Source organism: Carcharodon carcharias, chromosome 15 (genome assembly GCF_017639515.1).
Source record: "Carcharodon carcharias isolate sCarCar2 chromosome 15, sCarCar2.pri, whole genome shotgun sequence".
Taxonomy (NCBI): Eukaryota; Metazoa; Chordata; class Chondrichthyes; order Lamniformes; family Lamnidae; genus Carcharodon; species Carcharodon carcharias.
In genome coordinates this window covers 133,146,983-133,164,864 of record NC_054481.1, presented here as the reverse complement: position 1 = coordinate 133,164,864, position 17,882 = coordinate 133,146,983, and the positions used below count along the sequence as shown (strand labels likewise).

Sequence of the window (17,882 nt, the reverse complement as noted above, 5' to 3'; positions counted from 1 at the left end):
TCCTCTTTTTCAACAGCATAAAACCCATCATATTTCTACCTCTCTTCAGTTCCAAAGAAGAGTCATATTGGACTTGAAATGTTAACTTTGTTTCTCTGATGATGCCCAGATCTGTACTTTCTGTTTCTATCTCAGATATCCAGCATCCTCAGTATTTTGCTTTTATTTTTGCGTTAGTTTCTTTAAGTCCACTAATCAAACTAGAAGCAGTTTTGAATTCTGCTGTATGCAAGCCTGTCTTTGACTACGGGTGCCAGTATGATATTGTTTCGGATTGGCATGAACCAACAGTACCAGACCATACCACATGTTCAACATCAGCAGATACTGTGACGTATCCTGATACAGGGTCACAAGTGCTAATTTCTTCTAATGTTACTGAAAATTCCATTCTGCCTTCAGAAAAACAATGTTAAAAACTTAAAAGAGGGAACTTCTTAAACTTTAATGATTAACAGACTAGCCTATAAAATGGTTAAAGTACTTTTGAATAGACTTAACATTCTGTAACTTGTTTTTTTAAAAATGTGGTGAGATGAGATAGGAACTCATTAAAATCACTCCCACTAGCAATAGCAGCTCCTGGTCTTTAAAATAAGCTTCAGAAAGTTTGCTACATAATTGCTGTGGTTTTACTTCTGCAAGAGAGAAGCTGGAATGCTGTGAGATTTCTTCTGACACTCAAACTAAGGCTGAATCAGTTTCAATTATACTATATATTTGGCTGAAAAGCTAAAACATTTTCTAACAAAGCAAAATATGGAGGATAACTAATCTTCCAAGATTAACTCAGAATGCAAGATCCAGTTTGCCATTTTCTTCCAGAATTCTGTAGGAAAGCTCAGTATTAATAAGGCCGGACTTTATAAAAACAGATACAGACAAGACCCTTTTATCTCTTTCATCTAGAATGGGAACAGTTAATAACAACACATTCCTCTGGGAACAGTTTGGAACAATGGTTTTGTAATGTTAAATCCAGAAAACATTCACATCTACTCCTCAACCCTTTTGTCTCCTTTATAAACTGACTGTATCAAAACTGACTACAGACAGCAGCACCAAAGCAGTCAAAGCCTGTCCAGAAGGCTCAAGTCAGGAGCGTGATGGACACTCTCCACTTGCCTGGATGAGTGCAGCTCCCACAATGCAAGAAGCTGGACACCATCCAGGACAAAGCAGCCTGCTTGATTGGCACCCCATCCACAAAAGTTCATCCCCTCCACCACCAGCACACAGTAGCAGCAGTGTGTACCATCTATAAGATGCAAGGCAGGAACTCACAAAGGTTCCTTCAACAGCACCTTCCAAACCCACGACCACTACCACCTAGAAGGACAAGGGCAGCAGACACATGGGAACATCACCATCTGCAAGTTCCCCTCCAAGCCACACACCATCCTGACTTGGAACGATATCTCCATTCCTTCACTGTCACTGGGTCAAAATTTTGGAACTCCCTCCCTAACAGCACTGTGGGTGTATCTACATTACATGGCATGCAGTGGCTCAAGATGACGGCTGACCACACACCCTCTCAATGGCAATTAGGGATGGGCAATAAATGATGGCCCAGTCAGCAACGCCCAAAACCAGTGAAAGAATAATGATTGTAGATAGAGTACTGTGTGGCTTCAGAGAGCTTGCAGGGAGACTGGGGAGAGGGAGAGAGAGAGAGGTGTAATCAGTTGGAGAATTAGCTATGAGCCCAAGTCTCTATGTTTGACATTCAGTCATGTTGCTGGCTAAGCCCCGTCACTCTTATCAAACTGCCATTGGACCAACACCTGCTGCTTCTAACAGCCCAACAAACTGTCACCTTTGTACTTCAAACTAGCGCCAGACCTGAACCCAATCATTGCCACAGCCAAACCACAGATCAGTAAAGTGCCAATTGTTGTCTGGATTCTTGCTGCTTCGGCCCAGCTTCAAAATCCTTACAACGCGTGTGGACAGTTTTGTACCCTATTCACTTGGCCGTGGTGACTGTTTAGGAGAAGACTCACATTAAATGAACATGAAGATGACTCTGAAGTGCTGCAGTTACATATCCCAAACAGCAGCTGTTTTGAGCACAGCAAACAACTGACGTTGCTTCTCATCCGCATTAACACAGTGTAACCATCCAGCAAAACATTTAACCAGGAGATACTTTATTATTCCTAAAGAAAGATACAAGGGTATTTATATACCTTTGCCATTTGAACCACATTAGGAAATTCGGTGAGACAAGATATGGGGATCACATCCTGATAGGTTTTGTATTTGGTTCTGTGGAGAAAATACTAAAATTGATTAAAAAAATACGCACAGGATGATTAATATAATTCCTTTTCATGCTTCTAAACAAAGGAAAATTATTTTGCCAAAAACCTTTCATTAAGGCTTCAAGCAAAATAAATGAATGTGCTCGTTATAAAATGCTTTTTAACGTTTGTAAAACCAATAGTTGGCTTATAATCATGTTCAAGTACAAAGAGTAACACATCAGTCATTGTAAAAGGATGGAACAGCACGGTGTGGCTATTTCAATGCAGTAACCTAGGAGTCTCAATGATTTGAATAGCCCATGGGAGTCAAAGTTAATCACTGAACACCTGAGATGAGGTTACAGCCTCAAATTCATGGCTGAATTGGTGCTAACACAATTTCCTCTCTTTACACTGTAACAACAGAAAGGGAAATAGCCAAAATCTTTCTAAATTTAAGAATTCTCACTTAGTCACTGCCTCACTGCATAAAGCAACACCAGTAATTGGGCCCATAGTGACCCCAGTATTCCTGGTCAGAGTAACCCCAGAAATCCCAGTGTGACCCCAGTATTCTCAATCAGAATAACCCCAGTAATCCTGGTCAGAGTGACCCCAGTATTCTCAATCAGAATAACCCCAGTATTCCCAGTCAGACTCACCCCAACAATCCCAGAGCCACCCCATTATTCCCAGAGTGAACCCAAACATTCCCAGTCAGACTGACCCCAGTATGCATGGCCAGAGTGACCACAGCATTCTCGGTCAGAGTGTCCACAGTATTCCCGGTCAGAGTGTCCACAGTATTCCTGGTTGGAATGGTCCCATCATTCCCGGACAGATTGACTCCAGCATACTAAATCAGAGAGCTCCCTCATTCCCAGAGTGACCCCAGTATTCCCAATCAGAATAACCCCAGTATTCCCAATCAGAGTGACTCCAGCATTGCTAGTCAGAAGGGAGGTGATTGGGCAATTCCCCTGTCAATTATGCCCTGCTGTGTGACTGGGATAGATTTTATGCCTGACCCTCAACCCTGCCTCCAACTCCTTGACTAAGACTGATATTAATAAGTACTCCACTAACGAGTGGCCATACCCAGACCCGCTCACTATTCCGTTACTGCACATTGACAAAGTACAAACTAATGAGTGAAGCTGCTTGAAGAGTCAATTTTGGTTGGAATCAGTAGAGCTTTTTTAAATAGGTAAATATGGGAAACTACTTATTGAAACCAAAACAGAAAATGCTGGAAAAACTCAGCAGGTAGAAGAGCATCTGTGGGGAGAAAAACAGAGTTAACGTTTCGAGTCCATATGACTCTTCATCAGAGCTCGGAAGAGTCATACAGATGCTGTTAGACCTGCTGAGTTTTTCCAGCATTTCTATTCTTGTTTCAGATTTCCAGCGTTCACAGTATTTTGCTTTTAAGCTATTTATTGAATTGTCTAATAGTCAGAATGGTTAATAAGTCCTAAGTGGAACCTTTGTAACAGACTCTGTTAGGAAACATGGACCCAGGGACTCGTCCCTGCACATCATCATGAAACTATCATATTTTTCATAACATTATTGTGGGTTTATGACTGTCTGTGTGGCTGATTTAATTAAATTAGCGTCAGATAGACGCAAGCTTGAAACTATTAAAAGAAGTTAGGTGTAAAAGGCATTTGAAATGCTAATGAGTTAACAATGGTGAGGGCAGCATGTAGGGTATGAAAAAAATTTGCATTTTAAGATAAGTGGGGAGTTGTTTGATTTTCAAAGGGATGATAGGATGTTTACCACTAACAAGATAAGCAAGGCAAGCAGTATGTTTATTTTTCCCAAAGATACTGACCATATTGGTAACCTGAAAGATTTTTATATTATGGGAAAAGTACATTTCAAAAGACAAGTAGCACAATGTGATTTTACATATTAAAGAGAGAGAAACATATATAAAGAAAGATGGAGGGCTATGTAGGGGATGGGCATGTAAAATCTTGAAAGGTACACCATGTGACAGACTGGAAGATGCCCTAACCACTCCATAGGAAGAAGTGCTGTTCCAGTAACTACCGTTGTGTTAAAAGCTTTTGGAATTCCACTGACGAGTAGGCGCTGTGGTAACTTTGCTGGATTGCTTATTGAAATTTCAAATCTATTTTGGGCTGTTGCCTTAAAGTGGGTGTATAGTTAGGAGTCAGGTTAATTAGGAACTATGGGATTTGCCATATCATGTAATTGCAATCTTATGTCTATTTTTGAAGTAGTTTCTTTTGTTAATAAATGTTTCAACTTAATTTTTAATATCTCTAAAGTTGCTAGTGGACTTACTACTTCTGAATTCAGTGCACAAATCTTCTTGTAATAAATACAAATTGCAAAACTTGTTGAGATAGCGTGGTCAAGTTTCCCTTGTGGATTTGGTCTGCCTGGCACATTTCACCTGCCACATCATAACAACATGGAGCCAGGGCCTCCTCCCAGCACATGGACCTACCTTAGTAAGAGGCGGAGATGTTCTTGGTCACCAATGACATCATACTTGAGGGAGAATACTAAGTGACCCAGTGCGCTGTCAATGCAGTAATAATTAAAATGTTCCTGGTTCAAAAAGAACAAACATGGAATTAAACATTCATAAGGAGATTTTGGTCGAGATCTACAAGTATTGATATCACATTCCACATGAAATACCCTGACATGCATTAGTCTGTACATGTCGACTGACATTGCTATGCAAGGCTCTTTCATGCTTTCATTTCTGAATTCACAAAAATTAAAGTACATCGCTGCCACTTCCTCCCACATATAACTAAAAGCATGAAGAACATTTGCCAATTGAAGAGTGGGACTTGCTTAGTACAATGCTATAAATAAAACAGGGAGACTTGTGGCAGAGAACATGAATTTGCACGCGAGAGGCGAGAGCAGGATTTGTTCCAAAGAACTTGCTCAGAGTTGTCAATCTGCTATTGTAACTTTAGTGGAATCCTTAGTGATACAGGGGGGCAAAATTCACTTAAACTATCTACACCATCACTTTGGGGTTACCCTGGCTGTTATGGTGTACTTCTGAATGGAGGCTGGGGCTTCCACAGTGCAACACTGTAGATGTTGGCCTTTAAAATCTAACTAAAAAGAGGCACCTTTGGAGGCATGAAGTAAAAAGGGTGACTACTGAGACCCTGTGGATTGTGGCTCGATGAGAATTTCTTTCTATGTAGCATTTCTGCAATTTTAGATTGCGCTCCTGGTTTTTCTATTGTAGAAACAGTTTATTTGCAGTTAATGGATTCTTCTGTTTCAGTGTCTTCCTACCTTTCCCAAGAACTGTTTCCTGTAGAGTTTGGCAATTGTGTTACATTCCAGCTTGAGTTTAGAAGGAGGAGATGACAGCTGCTCTGTTTCAGGAGAGCTTCTTATTTCATGGTTTGTTCCCTCGATCCAGTAACCGCCAAACTGAGGGAGCAGGATGATAGGATAAGGGGTCTCACGTTGGAGGACCTAAAATAAAGACCAGAGCACTCAGCCAATGCCCTCACCTCAAGAGGTGGAAAACTATTCGAGGGAAGAGGTTAAAGACAGTTCGGACTGAACATCTAGATAGACAGACAGGAACAAACTTTAGAATTTAATTCAGGTAAGATATAGAATTTGGGTGAAGGGCTCATAATTTAGGATTTCCAAAGCAGAAGAGTGATGCAAAGACATGATGCATCCAATAGAAGCGATCAGCAGTAACAGACTTGGGTTTTAAGACTCTTAAAAATTGGAGGAAGCTAGGAGAATAGGACACACTGCCATTGAATTCTGATTTCAACACCACAAAGATGGAGCAAGGAACAAGTTACAGCTTGGGAGAAAAATACAAAGCAACAATTATTAATGTGGTTGAACTCTGAGCTGTGACATTCCTTGGAACTTTTTGCTACTTCAAAGGCCATATATAAATATTACTTACAAAATGGTACAAATAAAACAGTGGGATGAGAAAAGTTGAGGCTGAGAAAATAAATTTGTAGACTAGAGTTGAAAGGAGGGTTTACTGCGAGAATTTCTACAGGTTTCTCTCAGTTTTCTACAGAGGAACCCCCAGATGAACAGCAGAAACATTCAACTTTAGCTGTTTACACTCTTCTTTCAGTGGTTAACCAGCCAGTTATGGCAGGAGGCTGGAGAACCAACCTGCAACTTTGCAAATGTTGACCTTTAAAAACCCGACTGTTTCTGAAGGTGTCTGTTTTTCATCATTGTCTCAAATCTTCTGATCTAAGTTGAAATCCCTCTGCCTGACCAATAAAAAGGAATGAAACCGGACAGATCACCTGGCATCAACCTAGGCACTGGAAAGAACAACCGCAAACTCAGCCCTGTCAAACCTGCAAAGTCCTCCTTACTAACATCTGTGGGCTAGTGCTGAAAATGGGGAGAGCTGTCTCACAGACTAGTCAAGCAACAGCCTGACACAGTTATCCTCACGGAATCATATCTTACAGATAATGTCCCAGACTCCACCATCACCATCCCTGGGTATGTCCTGTGCCACTGGCAGGACACACCCAGCAGAGGTGGCGGCACAGGGTATACAGTCGGGAGGGAGTTGCCCTGGGAGTTCTCAACATCGACTCCGGACCCCATGAAGTCTCATGGCATCAGGACAAACATGGGCAAGGAAACCTCCTTCTGGTTACTATGTACTGCAGTCCCCTCAGCTGATGAATCAATGCTCCTCCATGCTGAATATTACTTGGAGGAAGCAACAGGGAGGAGGGGGGGGGGGGGGGTGGAGGGTGGGTGGGGGGAGGGGGAGGGGTCGTGGCAAGGGCACAGAATGCACTCTGGGTGGGGGGACTTCAATGTCCATCACTAAGAGTGGCTCAGAAGCACCACTACTGACCAAGCTGGCCAAACCCTAAAGGACATAGCTGCTAGACTGGGTCTGCAGCAGGTGGTGAGTGAACCATCAAGAGGGATAAACATTCTTGACCTCATCGTCATCAACCTGCCTGACACAGATACATCTGTCCATGACAGTATCGATAGGATTGATCACCACACAGTCCTTGTAGAGACGAAGTCCCGTCTTCATCTTGAGGATACCCTCCATTGTGTAGTGTGGCGCTACCACTGTGCTAAATGGGATAGATTTTGAACAGATTGAGCAACTCAAGACTGGGCATCCATAAGGCATTGTGGGTCATCAGCAGCAGCAGAATTGTACTCAAACACAATCTGTAACGTTATGGCATGGCATATCCCTCACTCTACCATTACCATCAAGCCAGGGGATCAACCCTGGTTCAATGAAGAGTGCAGGAGGGCATGCCAGGAGCAGCACCAGGCATACCTAAAAATGAGGTGTCAACCTGGTGAAGCTATAACACAGGACTACCTGCATGCCAAACAACATAAGCAGCAAGTGATAGACAGAGCTAAGCGATTCCACAACCAATGGATCAGATCTAAGCTTTGCAGTCCTGCCACATCCAGTCGTGAATGGTGGTGGACAATTAAACAACTCACTGGAGGAGGAGGCTCCACAAATATCCCCATCCTCAATGATGGAGGAGCCCAGCACATCAGTGCAAAAGATAAGGCTGAAGCATTTGCAACAACTATCAGCTAGAAGTGTCAAGTAGATGATCTATCTTGGCCTCCTCCGGAGGTCCCCAGCACCACAGATGCCAGTCTTCAGCCAATTTGAGTCACTCCACGTGATATCAAGAAATGGCTGAAGGCACTGGATACTGCGAAGGCTATGGGCCCTGACAATATTCCAGCAATAGTACTAAAGACCTGTGCTCCAGAACTTGCTGCGCCACTAGCCAAGCTGTTCCAGTACAGCTACAACACTGGCATCTACCCAGCTATGTGGAAAATTGCCCAGGTATGTCCTGTACACAAAAAGCAGGACACATCCAACCCAGCCAATTACCGCCCCATCAATCTATTCTCAATCATCAGTAAAGTGGTGGAAGGGGTCACCAACAGTGCTATCAAACAGCACTTGCTAACCAATAACCTGATGCTCAGTTTTGATTCCGTCAGGGTCACTCAAATTCTGACCTCATTACAGCCTTGGTTCAAACATGTCCTAAAGAGCTAAACTCCTGAGGTGAGGTGAGAGTGACTGCCCTTGACATCAAGGCAGCATTTGACTGAGTGTGGCATCAAGGAGCCCCAGCAAAACTGGAGTCAATGGGAATCAGGGGGAAAACTCTCCGCTGGTTGGAGTCATACCTAGCACAAAGGAAGATGGTTGTGGTTGTTGGAGACCAATCGTCTCAGCTCCAGGACATCACTGCGTGAGTTCCTCAGGGTAGTGTCCTCGGCCCAACCATCTTCAGCTGCTTCATCAATGACCTTCCTTCCATCATAAGGTCAGAAGTGGGGATGTTCGCTGATGATTGCACAACGTTCAGCACCATTCACAACTCCTCAGATACTGAAGCAGTCCATGTCCACATGCAGCAAGATGTGGACAATATCCAGGCTTGGGCTGACAAGTGGCAAGTAAAATTTGCACCAGACAAGTGCCAGGCAATGACCATCTCTAACAAGAGAGAATCCAACCATTATTGTGGGATTGCTTACCTGTGTCCATTGCATGCTGCTTACGCTGTTTGGTATGCAGGTAGCCCTGTGTTGTGGCTTCACCAGATTGTCACCTCACTTTTAGGTATGCCTGGTGCTGCTCCTGGCATGCCCTCCTGTACTCTCCATTGAACCAGGGTTGAGCTCCCAGCTTGATGGCAATGATAGAGTGGGGGATATGCTGGGCCATGAGGTTACAGATTGTGGTTCAATACAATTCTGCTGATGCTAATGGCCCACAGCACCTCATGAATGCCCAGTTCTGAGTTGCTAGATCGGTTTGAAATTAGAAAGGCTAATGGAATGTTAGCCTTTATTGCAAGAGGATTTGAGTACTGGAGTGGTGAAGTCTTGTTTCAATTGTATAGAAGCTTGGTTAGACCGCACCTGGAGTACTGTGTGCAGTTTTAGTCCCCTTAACCTTAGGAAGGATATTATTACCACACAGGGAGTTCAACAAAGGTTCACCAGGCTTGTTCCTGGGATGACGGGACTGTCTTAAGAAGAGAGATTGGGGAAAGTGGGCCTGTATTCTCTGGAGTTTCGAACAATGACAGGTGATCTCATTGAAACCTACAAAATATTTAAAGGGATAGAGAGGGTAGATGCAGGGAAGATGTTGCTCCTGGTTGGGGAATCTAGAACCAGGGGACACAATTTCAAAATAAAGGGGAAGCTACTTAGGACTGAGATGAGGAGAAATTTCTTTACTCAGAGGGTTGTGAATCTTTGGAATTCTCTCTCCCAGAGGGTCAAGGAAGCTCAGTTATTGAGTATGTTTAAAGCAGAGATTTACAGATTTCTAAACACCAATGATATAAAGGGATATGGGGATAGTGTGGGAAAGAGGCGTTGAAGTGGATGATCAGCCATGATCATATTGAATGGTGAAGCAGGCATGGTGGGCTGAATGGCCTACTTCTGCTCTTCTGTTTCTATGTTCCTAAATCTATCCCATTAGGCACAGTGGTGGCGAGGATGAGACTTCGTCCCCATAAGGACTGTGCAGTGGTCACTCCAATACTCTCATGGCAGATGCATCTCTGACAGCTGATTGAGGATGAGCTCAAGTAGGTTTTCCCTCTTGTTGGCTCCCTCACCATCTTCCACAGATCCAGTCTAGCAGCTGTGTCCTTTAGGACTCAGTCGGCAATGGTGCTACAGCCACTCTTGGTGATGGACACTGAAGTCCCCCATCCAGAGTACATTCTGTGTCCTTGCCACCCTCAGTGTTTCTTCCAAGTGGTGTTCAACATGGAGGAGCACTGATTCATCAGCTGTTGGGGGAGGGGGTGTGGGCAGTAGGTGCTTTTGACACTGATAACATAAAGCAAAGAATTGAAACATTGGGGTGAACACGACAGGAATTTAATAAATGTATAGGCTCACCAGAATATCTTTCAAGTGACATGTTTTACTTAAAACAAATACATTTGCCAGTGAAACGAATTTGATTACATGAAAGCAGGTTAGCAAAGTGCTCAAGGACAAATTAAACATTCCCGGCAAGTCATGTTCTGGGTATCTGGGTCTGTGTTGTTTTAAGCTGTTTACCTAAAGCTAATGTTTTGAGTCGAATATGACTTTCCTGCAGAAAATGTTACTCATTCCTCCCTCCACAGAGATAAAAACAAAAAACTGCGGATGCTGGAAATCCAAAACAAAAACAGAATTACCTGGACAAACTCAGCAGGTCTGGCAGCATCGGCAGAGAATAAAAGAGTTGACGTTTCGAGTCCTCATACACAGAAGCTGCCAGACCTGTTGAGTTTTTCAGCACTCTGCTTTTATTTCAGATTTCCAGCAACCACAGTATTTTGCCTTTAAATTACTTAAACATTCTGCCCGTTGGCCTAGAAATCAAAATTGGAATTAGTCCCAACAGCCTGTCTCCTGCTTTATAGAATCACTGAATGTTGCAACATGGAAACAGGCTAATCTGCCTATTGTCCATGCTAACACAAAAGGCTTACTCTCTATAATATTTAATATTTATTTTTTTCAAGCAGTTATCTAATTGCCTTTGAAAATAATTTATGAAAACTGCTTCAACAATGGTTGGTAGGATCGAATATCCTATTAAGAACCTCCTCTGAGTAAAGATTTTTTGAAACTCCATCTTCAATTCTTTTTGCAATTATTTTTAATTTGTACACCAGAGGCCAAACAGTGAATCTAATTACATGCACAATAAAATGCTGAAAGCCTTTTTCTATAAAAATAAGTTTCACCTCTAGCTGTAAACAGTAGCATTGAAGTCACACCCACCATGACAGTTCAGATTTAAATTTCAAGGAGGATTAAAAGCATTGAGGTGGAGTGCAGTTACTCTTTCTCTCTCAATACAAGTATGTTGTTCCACATGTAACAAAATGTGGTACACCCATAATGCTCTCACTAACACTTGTGAATGGTAGAACTTACAGTCCATTTAATGAATTTAGAATCTCTTCTAATGAATTGTGGTTCTCTGTTTTTACTGGTGCTGGAATCCAATGCCATCAATAACTGTCTAAAAAGCAATGCTACAGCAGGAAAACCTCCCACATTCTCCAAACAGTGTGTTCTCGAGCAAAAAGCTTATTGGGTGAAAGTAACAGTGTCTGTTTGTTAATGCTGAGAAAGCTGAAAGCAGTAGATACATGCACAGGTAGAAGCACAGGAAGATGCACAGGTAGATAAAGTATCCAAATGAGTGTTAATTTACTACAAAAACGGAGGTCCTTTTACAACACAGTTCCACATCTGGATTTGTGTCCAGTTGCAGAAGAACTTGCATTTTGTGGTAAATACCATTATCTACGTGTCATTAAAAAATCAACAATCAGGATGCCATACCTCATGAACACTGGGGTAAGGAATATAATCTTCTTCTGTCTGGAATATAGAAGTCAACATAATTTTATTACATGATCATTGGAGTCTAGTGTGTGATGTTTCAAATACATGTTTTTGAAGATAATTTTATATTAAAAGCTCCCCACGATGGTTTACTTGTCAATGCACTAACCAGCCCAGCACTGAACCAGAAGACCAGCAAGGTTCCTGGTCTAATTCCAGATCTAAACTGAGTTCGCAGATCTCAGGCAGGATTACAGGAGGAGCCAGTCAGACAGGATCACTATTCCTGAAAGTCTCCCAGAATAGCAACAGTGCTCTGCCAAGTGTTTGATTTTTATTATTTCATTATTTATTTTGGTCATTATGTCACTGGCCTTGTAATATCGAGAAGGGGAGCTCAAATCCCACAATGGCAGTTTGAGAATTTGAATTCAGTTTGAAACATTTTGGAAATTTAAAAAATTGTTGATTATCAGCCTTGTCTCTGATATCTGTCTGCTGGGTGCAGGTGGCGACTTGCCCAGTATGGGCACTTTAGGAATAACCTGCACTGCACATCGTGCATCTTAAAGGAAGATATCACTGCTCCCAGCATATGAACAAACAAACATATGAATTAGGAGCAGGAGTAGGTCAGTGTGCCACATTCCCAATTGCTGCACAGCCTCATATCTTAGAGGGAACATTGCTTATCAGTAAAAGTGATCGTGAAGCTGCCAAATTGGTGTAACAACCCAACTAGGAAGGAATCCTTCTGTCCTTACCCGCTCTGGGGGATTCCAGCCTTGCACTAATGTGGTTGGCTCTTAACTTCTCTCTGAAGCGGCTTACTAAACCATTCAATTAATTCGGGGAGTGAGGGATGGGTAATAAATGCTAGTTTTGCCAGCAACACAAAGGTGGTGGTGAGCCACCTTCTTGAGCCACTGCAGTCCATGTACGCCCACCATCCCTTGATACCAGCCCAGATGCTCTCACTGTGAGGGAAGTGATGAACTTTATTCCCTGGTCCAGACCAAAGGAGCCCCCTAGTGTCTCTGAACTCTGACAGCTGTTCACGTGGAAGTTGTTTGTGAAACCGGGGAGCTTGAGTACATGCTGACTAGCTCTTAACCATCTTGTATTGAATGGCAATGTGTTCAGAGTTATCTTACAAAGTGTTTGACTACAAATCTGGCAAGGAGCAGCAACAGACTGCACATACTTTAAGAGGTGGTGGAAGAGGGCATCTCTGTTCATCCATTCTGCATCCCTAGATGATAAAACCACAAGAGGGAAAAAAAAACAATTGAGCTCATTAATTATATACAAATGTCACATGAAAGAAACACTAAGCAATTTACTAGTTAAATCCATGCTTTGCATTGCAGATTAACAACGTCAATGACAGACACAAAGCATTCAATTTATCTGTAGGACAGGCAACTGGCAAAGAGTTTGGCAGCCTGCTCGTTTCTACAGGCTAAGAATGTTGGAGCCCTGACCTCATTGTGACTCAGTTCACACTGGGCATTTACCAGGCCAGTCAACAAGAGCAGCATAGGGGCCTTGCCTGCCCATTAGAGATAGCCCTTCCTTGATTCGAGGATGATGTCAATTCAGGGTCACAAGTTTCTGCCATGGCTTTTCACCTGATTGAGCAGATGGATTCTCAACTCGCAGATCATCGGGCACATGGGGCAGGGGGTCCCACACCAGATGGTGGGATCTGGAGAGCAGGAATTGCTTCCTTTTCTTTCCTTCTCTGCTAGTGCTTGGCCTCATTCCTGTCCATTGGATAAAACTGGGTGTACAGTTATAATGGACACCAAAAGATAAGGTTGCTGCTACAAGACAATGCCAGCCCAGCGACTACCTGACAATTGAAAAAGTGCCATTAAAACTAGGCCCTGTCATTTTAACAGAGCGTTTGGTTTTTTTGGGTTTTATTTATCTACCATACCTGCCTTGGTCCCAAAATTCCAGAGTGGATTATGCTGGATTTGCACCAGTTTGAATGGAGGTCATCTCACTCATATTCTTCAGAGCTGATTCCATCAGAGTTTTATTGGTCGATTTATTTAGAGACCCATTGAAGGATCACCAGTGAAATGGCAGTGATGTGTTGGGCCTGCTTGGAAATTAGAGCTCAGCCTTCAGGTTGTGAGACTGGAGGGAATATCCCCAGTATTAAGGAGGTCATATCCTACAAGGAACAAACCATGGAGCCACTGTTCCAACTTGGGAAATGGAACCATTGGTGACACGGATGCCGTGCTAGCTGTTACACATCAACACAGTTACCCCCGGGAAGCAGCATTCAATTACAGGCTGCCATGCCTTTCTGGATTTCCTCACTCCCAAGGGGGTTACATGAGCAACCCATTCTTAACTTGTGCACTCCTAGCTTTACTAATTCATTACATTAAGGAACATGATGATCAGGAGGAACAAGAGCTTGTTCCTCAGATTATGAAGATAAAATTACAAAAGTTTGACCTTGTGGAGGGAGAGGTCAATCCCATTCCCAAATTCCTGGACAAAGATCCTCTGTCCCATCAAAACAAACCCTTCAAACTTTATGCCATACCCCAGCTCCAATCCCCTCCCCTGGGGGAAGTTAGTGTTACTGAGGATGTGGATCCCATTGATTCACACCGAGTCAGGACTGGGGAATGTGAAGAATGCATCAGCTCCTATCAGAGGCCGACGATAAAGTAGCCGACGGCCACAGCGTGCGGATCCAGAGCAAGCTAGGAACATCTGAGGTCAGTCTCCAAGGGTGTGCTGCAACTGCCGAGTTGGACTTGCAATGTCCACAGCCCTCGCTTGCAGCAACGTCAGAATCTGCAGCAGCCCCAGCACCACCCCCACCCTACGACCCCATCTAAGAAGTGGTCAGGAACTAGTTGGTGCTTCCTTCCATGAAAGGCCAGAATACATTTCGAGTGGAGTGTAGGACACAGATTGCATCACATAGAAAATAGCAGCAGTCGGTCATTCAGCCCTTCAAGCCTGCCCGTCCAATACAAACACGGAGGATCCTCTCTCTCAACGCTGTACTCCCGCACTCTCCCAATACCCCTTGACTCCTTTAGAGTCTAGAAATCTATCTATTTCCTTCCTAAATATATTCAGTGACTTGGCCTCCACAGCCTCTGTGCTAGAGAATTCCACAGGTTCACCACCCTCTGAGTGAAGAAGTTTCTCCTCATCTCAGTCCTAAATGGTCTACCCCGTATCCTGAGACTGTGACCCCTTGTTCTAGACCCCTCAGCCAGAGGAAACATCATCCCTGTATCCAGTCTGTCCATCCCTATCAGAATTTTATACATTTCAATGAGATCTCCTCTTATTCTTCTAAACTCCTGTGAATACAGGCCTATTCAGTCCAATCTCCCCTCATATGACAAGTCTGCCATCCCAGGAATCAGTCTGATGAACATTTGCTGCACTCCCTCTGTGGCAAGTATATCCTTTCTTAGGTAAGGAGACCAAAACCACACACAATACTCCAGGTGTGATCTCACCAAGGCCCTATACAGCTGCAGTAAGACATCCTTGCTCCTGTACTCATGCCCTCCCACAATGAAGGCCAACACACCATTTGCCTTCCTAACTGCTTGCTGCAGCTGCATGCTTGCTTTCAGTGATTGGTGTACAGGGACACCCAGGCCCCTTGCCTTTCTGTTTTTCCTATCGAAGTGGATAACCTTACACTTATCCACATTCTGCGGTGTATTTTCCCAGTTACTCAACTTGTCTAAATCACCTTGAAGCCTCTTTACATCCTGCTCACCGCTCACATCCTTTTTTTTTAATTCATTCATGGGATGTGGGCTTTGCTGGCTGGGCCAGCATTTATTGCCCATCTCTAGTTTCCCTTGAGAAGGTGGTGGTGAGCTGCCTTCTTGAACCGCTGCAGTCCATGTGGTGTAGGTACACCCACAGTGCTGTTAGGGAGGGAGTTCCAGGATCTTGACCCAGCGACAGTGAAGGAACGGCGATATATTTCCAAGTCAGGATGGTGAGTGACTTGGAGGGGAACTTCATGCTGCTGGTGCTCCCAGTTATCTGCTGCTGGGTCCATCTAGATGGTAGTGCTTGTGGATTTGGTAGGTGCTGTTTAAGGAGCCTTGCATCTTGTAGGTGGTACACACTGCTGCTACTTTGCATCGGTGGTAGAGGGAGTGAATGTTTGTGTATATGATTTCAATCAAGTGGGCTGCGTTGTCCTGGATGGTGTTGAGCTTGAGTGTTGTGGGAGCTGCACTCATCCAGGTAAGTGGGGAGTATTCCATCAAACTCCTGGCTTGGGCCTTGTAGATGGTAGACAGGCTTTGGGGAGTCAGAAGGTGAATTGTGCGTCGCACATCCCTAATAAAAAATTCTAGCATTTGCCTATTATGGATGGTAGGCTAACAGGTCTGTAGCTTCCTGTTTTTTCTCTTCATCCTTTCTTAAATAACAAGGCTATTCTTGCTAACATCCAATCCTTGGGAATTGGTCTAGAATCAAAGGAATTCTCAGCAGTCAGTTCACAAGAAGGGCCAAATCACATGAGGAAATTTAGTGTTAGTGGGGGTGGAGAAGGAAGATCGATTTTCAGTTTCTTCACCCCCACCCCCCTGCTCCTACTCTATTTTGCTGGTTGGAAAAATTGAGTTCCTGATTTATTGCTCAAGGACTTTCAATCTTCTGTCTCCAGATTCTCCCATTGAAAACCACATCACAGAACTATCTTCAAGTGGTACTGAAGTACACATGTACAACCGTAACAAAAACAAGAATAGCTGGTCTCGAAACGTCAACTGTATCCCTCTCCGCAGATGCTGTCAGACCTGCTGAGTTTTTCCAGCTATTTTTGTATTTTTGTTTTTGTTCTAGATTTCCAGCATCTGCAGTATTTTGCTTTTATCTTAGTGTACAACCGTAATATGGTTGCTGTTTTACTATAATATTTTAGATGTTAACAATTAATTAACCATTTATTTGTTATAAAAGCCTGTTTAATAGTTTTTGTCAAGTTTATGACAGAGTGAGACAATGTGCTTAAAAGCAATTCCACGATATTGCAATTTTATTTTCTAAACCTTAAATTATTCAGCGAGAAGTGGGACAGCAGCAACTTACCTGCATCTTTTCAATCATTTCAAAGAAGTCACTGTTCTGAGGAGGAAAAAAATAGAATATCAGTTTGATGAAACAGTGAAATCGCACTGAATGCAAAACTTGCACTTTAGTGCCAGGCTCAGAGTGAGGTTCTCACTGCAGAGCTTTGAATGACGGGGATGTGGATCAGAGTACAGGTCACACACTTGGAAAACTGAGAGCAATGTGATTCAGATAAGCTAACCTGTGCACCTGATTCTCCGGCTATAGGCAAGAGAGATACATCGAATGTATCCTTAAATATTTTTTGCCATGTTTAACCCAGAAATTTATCAGAAATATTTCAGTAAACTTGTGTGCTGTTTGATAGCTACAATGTTATTAACTGTCCTCTTATAGCGTCAAAGAATTCAGAACAGATATTTTTTAACTCTTCCTCCGATAGCTTTGACAGGGTATGATCCAATGATTGTGATGCTGCCAATCAAGCCCAACCTTGTACTCAACCCATGTCCGCACAAATACTTTCCAACAAGCCTCGCTCAATTGCTTCCATGATTGGGTGACCCTTATTCTTCATTTGGCTCTGGATCACAAGGTTGACTGTAGTTTCCTACTTGTATGTTGGTTAGAAATCAGGCCAGGATCAAAACTGGGACCTTCACAGTCTAAATACCTCAATCCTAATCTGTCATAATCCATAATTACCATTAAAATGTTCACCATGACTACTGGGGATCTTGTTCCTCATGTGTTGCACCTCTAGGACACTAATCTTAAATATTCCTGTGAATTGTAGTCAGAGCCTTGGCCATCTCTGAAGTATTTGGGAGAACCTGGCATTATAAACTTCCAAACAAGGTATTCTATTATGACCTCCTATCACTCTCTAGATTCCTGTCAGATTGCTCTCTATGCTGCAGCTGATGACTACTTCTGTGACAAACTTCTGTCCCACTCTGTTATGCCTTCATATCAATCACTATCTTCATTCAATCCTCTCCATTAATCATCTTCCTTCAGACTGTATGTTTTCTACACTCCAATTTCCATCCCTTCACAGTGACTGAATCATTGTGCCTCACTCGTTACTCCCCAATGAGGCAATAATATTAGCTC

At 43.1% G+C, this 17,882-nt stretch overlaps 1 protein-coding gene across 11 annotated transcripts in view; it reads right to left on the bottom strand.

The window, feature by feature from the left end:
- Positions 1-17,882, bottom strand: part of rap1gapa (RAP1 GTPase activating protein a) — a 732,526-nt gene that overhangs the window by 78,067 nt on the left and 636,577 nt on the right. For 9 of the 11 annotated variants that reach the window (XM_041206497.1, XM_041206499.1, XM_041206498.1 and 6 more), the window contains 6 exons: positions 16,785-16,820; positions 12,877-12,924; positions 11,670-11,708; positions 5,556-5,741; positions 4,735-4,838; positions 2,193-2,271 (listed from right to left, as the gene is read on the bottom strand). In XM_041206497.1, coding sequence (XP_041062431.1) covers positions 2,193-2,271; positions 4,735-4,838; positions 5,556-5,741; positions 11,670-11,708; positions 12,877-12,924; positions 16,785-16,802 — 474 coding nt within the window. In that variant the 5' untranslated portion in view covers positions 16,803-16,820. The remainder of the gene's footprint in view (positions 1-2,192; positions 2,272-4,734; positions 4,839-5,555; positions 5,742-11,669; positions 11,709-12,876; positions 12,925-16,784; positions 16,821-17,882) is intronic. The other 2 variants (XM_041206500.1, XM_041206492.1) reach the window with 1 other exon arrangement.